Source organism: Branchiostoma belcheri, unplaced genomic scaffold (assembly GCF_001625305.1).
Source record: "Branchiostoma belcheri isolate BF01 breed outbred unplaced genomic scaffold, Haploidv18h27 scaffold28, whole genome shotgun sequence".
In the NCBI taxonomy this organism is placed as follows: domain Eukaryota; kingdom Metazoa; phylum Chordata; class Leptocardii; order Amphioxiformes; family Branchiostomatidae; genus Branchiostoma; species Branchiostoma belcheri.
This window is the reverse complement of record NW_017803887.1, coordinates 1,111,380-1,114,025: the sequence shown is the minus strand read 5'-3', so window position 1 is coordinate 1,114,025 and position 2,646 is coordinate 1,111,380. Positions and strand designations below refer to the sequence as shown.

The 2,646-nt window shown below is 38.4% G+C and overlaps 1 protein-coding gene across 1 annotated transcript in view; it reads right to left on the bottom strand.

Moving 5' to 3' along the window:
- Nucleotides 1-2,247, bottom strand: part of LOC109472734 (adaptin ear-binding coat-associated protein 1-like) — a 7,959-nt gene extending 5,712 nt beyond the window's left edge. Inside the window, exon 1 of the mRNA XM_019772586.1 lies at nucleotides 2,112-2,247. Coding sequence (XP_019628145.1) covers nucleotides 2,112-2,200 — 89 coding nt within the window. The 5' untranslated portion in view covers nucleotides 2,201-2,247. The remainder of the gene's footprint in view (nucleotides 1-2,111) is intronic.
- Nucleotides 2,248-2,646: the final 399 nt, after the last annotated feature.

Genomic DNA, 2,646 nt, shown 5'->3' with positions numbered 1-2,646 from the left:
CACGTCGATGATTTGTCAATTTTTTTCACACGAAGTTAGAAAAAAATTACTGGTTTTACAAAAAATTAATAAACGTACTGTGCAAAATAAGAACGTACTGGGTGGATGTTCGGGCCCAAAAAAATAAACGTACCCATATATGTTTATTTGGCAGATGAGAGTAGCTAACAGGAACTGTACGACTGTTGTCTTCAAAACCGCAAGGATTAACAGTGATAAAGTCATGCGATATACATGTATATACAATGTAGCTCATGCATTATCAGGCTGTGGAAATTATGGAATTTCGGAATAGGAATATCCAGAGCCCAAATATTGAATTTTTGGTTAGAACACTGGATAAAATCCAGGGTTATGCATGGCAATATTGTACATCTTACATAGACCAGGAGGAAGACAAAACAATACTACATTTTGCACCGTGAAATGAGAAAAAATTAGGAAGTTTACAGTAATAACAAAACCCAACTTGAGCAGAGTGCCAGCCAATCAGAGAACATTTTATAACCCTGATTGGAATCATAATGACCTTAAAGCACAAGTTGGGTACCAGCCAATCAGAGAACATTTTACAGGCCCACTTGAAATTGTAATGTATATATTAGCCCAAGTAACTATAGGGTGCTAGCCAATCCGAGAACATTTTATAACCCCACTTGGAATTGTAATAATAATCAAGCAGACTTGTCCATCCATGACAATATTATACAAAATTGCATGTTGGCAACCTTGCAATGTTGTCTGGGTGAAACTTTGGCCACATAACATGGAGGCCGGTACTTGACGATGCCTGATGGCAATGTTTTCTTCATTTTGCAGCAAATATTTTTCAATCTACGGAAGGTTTTAGGTGGTTTGGAAAGAAAAGGGGTATGCGAAATGGTCTTTTATGGTAATAAGTCCGGACTCAGTTCTTGACTTTTAGGTTTTTTTTACTTGAACCTAAACATTCTTACAAGGCCGGATCCAAGTCCAGTGAACCGGTATGCATCACTACTTGTGAATGTTAACAGTTGATGAATGTTGGTTCATCAGTCACTGATTGAGTTTTAGTGACCTCTGGAGAGATGAAACATCCATCTAATCTAATCAGAGAGGGTCACCTTGTTTCACCCTTGTTATAGGGTTATCAGCTGCAACACAGTTTTTGCCCTATGGGGATTTCTATAGTTAGGCCACACCAATTTAATTTGTTGGTTCTCAGTTGTTGCAGAAAAAAATATGAAGCAACAGGGTGAAAAAATTACTGAAATCATACCCATCATAACTTTCAATTGATTTTATCATCTGTTAGTTTTAATGTTCTCTATTTACCTGTATTTAAACCAGCAAAATTCAGATGCACAAAACGTTACATGTTTGTATCTTACACAATGTAACGTTATAGTATTTTTTTCAATGCAAAAATTTGGTTCATAGGTTACTTCATTTTAAATTACAAAAGAAGTCATGTCAGGAATAGTCTATAAATAACGTTTGTTGTTCAAGTCCACAGTCATATATGTAGTATTGAGATCAGATGAGATTTTTACGAAATCACAATTCATTGTATAACGTTAACGTTAACGTTATATATAATTTTGGGTTATGAAATTATCTATAGATGCAAGTCAATAATTTTAAAGTAAGGGGGTTTAAAGTTAAACATGCATCTTTGCTCCTGGAGTGAACACTGAGCGATTTCTGTATTTAATTTTGACATAATTTAACTGAGTGTGGTACTTCACGGAATAAAATTATTGTTGTTGTTGTCCTTGTTTTACTTCTAATATATCGCTAGACGTGGTCTCTTGGTGCTCATTTTCGCATGGTTCAGTTCAGAGTCAAAAATCTCTCTAGGTATTTAACTCTAGGTGCCTAGAATGAACAATGGGATACCAATTACAAAGAACACGTATACAAGAGTGTTGAGGACCTGAATAACCACAATTTTGTCGACAAACTGCGACAAACGTCACGGACGGCCCCTCCCCTCAGACAGGGCCCGCCTACCAAAAATTTTGACCGGATGTTGACCGCTAAATTCTGGGGCGCTCCTTCCAAAACGAGCACGCGAACCTCTACAGAAACGACGGGTGGCGTTCCTAGGAGGGTTATCTAGCTTGCCTCACCTGTATCCCCTGTTAGAAGGCCGCGGAGGGATTCTGTAGACGAAAACCTCCGGCTTTACGCAGACGATCGACTCGTAGTCCGCCATCATGGACCTCCTTCACAGGGATTGTGGGAAACGGAACCAACCATTTTGCTGCTGAGGTAGGTATAGTCAACAACGCCATCTGGCGGCCGACTGGGGAAATGCAGTGTCGAGGAGTCATGATATGTTAAAACTTCACTTTCACAGAAGGAAAGTGTTATTTTTGCTCGTCCTCTTTTTCTTCCGTTCCGCATGAGGTAAATGACCTGAACCAGACCGTTATCTGTGGTGTTGGATGACATTTATATGTAGCAGAACAGAGTTGGAGGGGCTGGTCACCTTTTTTTTATATGAAAAACACAAAGTGTTTGAGTAATAAAAACATGTTTTATCCTTGTTTAACAAACATCAATTCAGATTAGGAGAGTTAGAGAGTCAAGCAATTTTGTGCAATAAAACCACTGTATCACCCCCACCATGTGACTGCCAAGCAAATGTACATTTTGTAACGT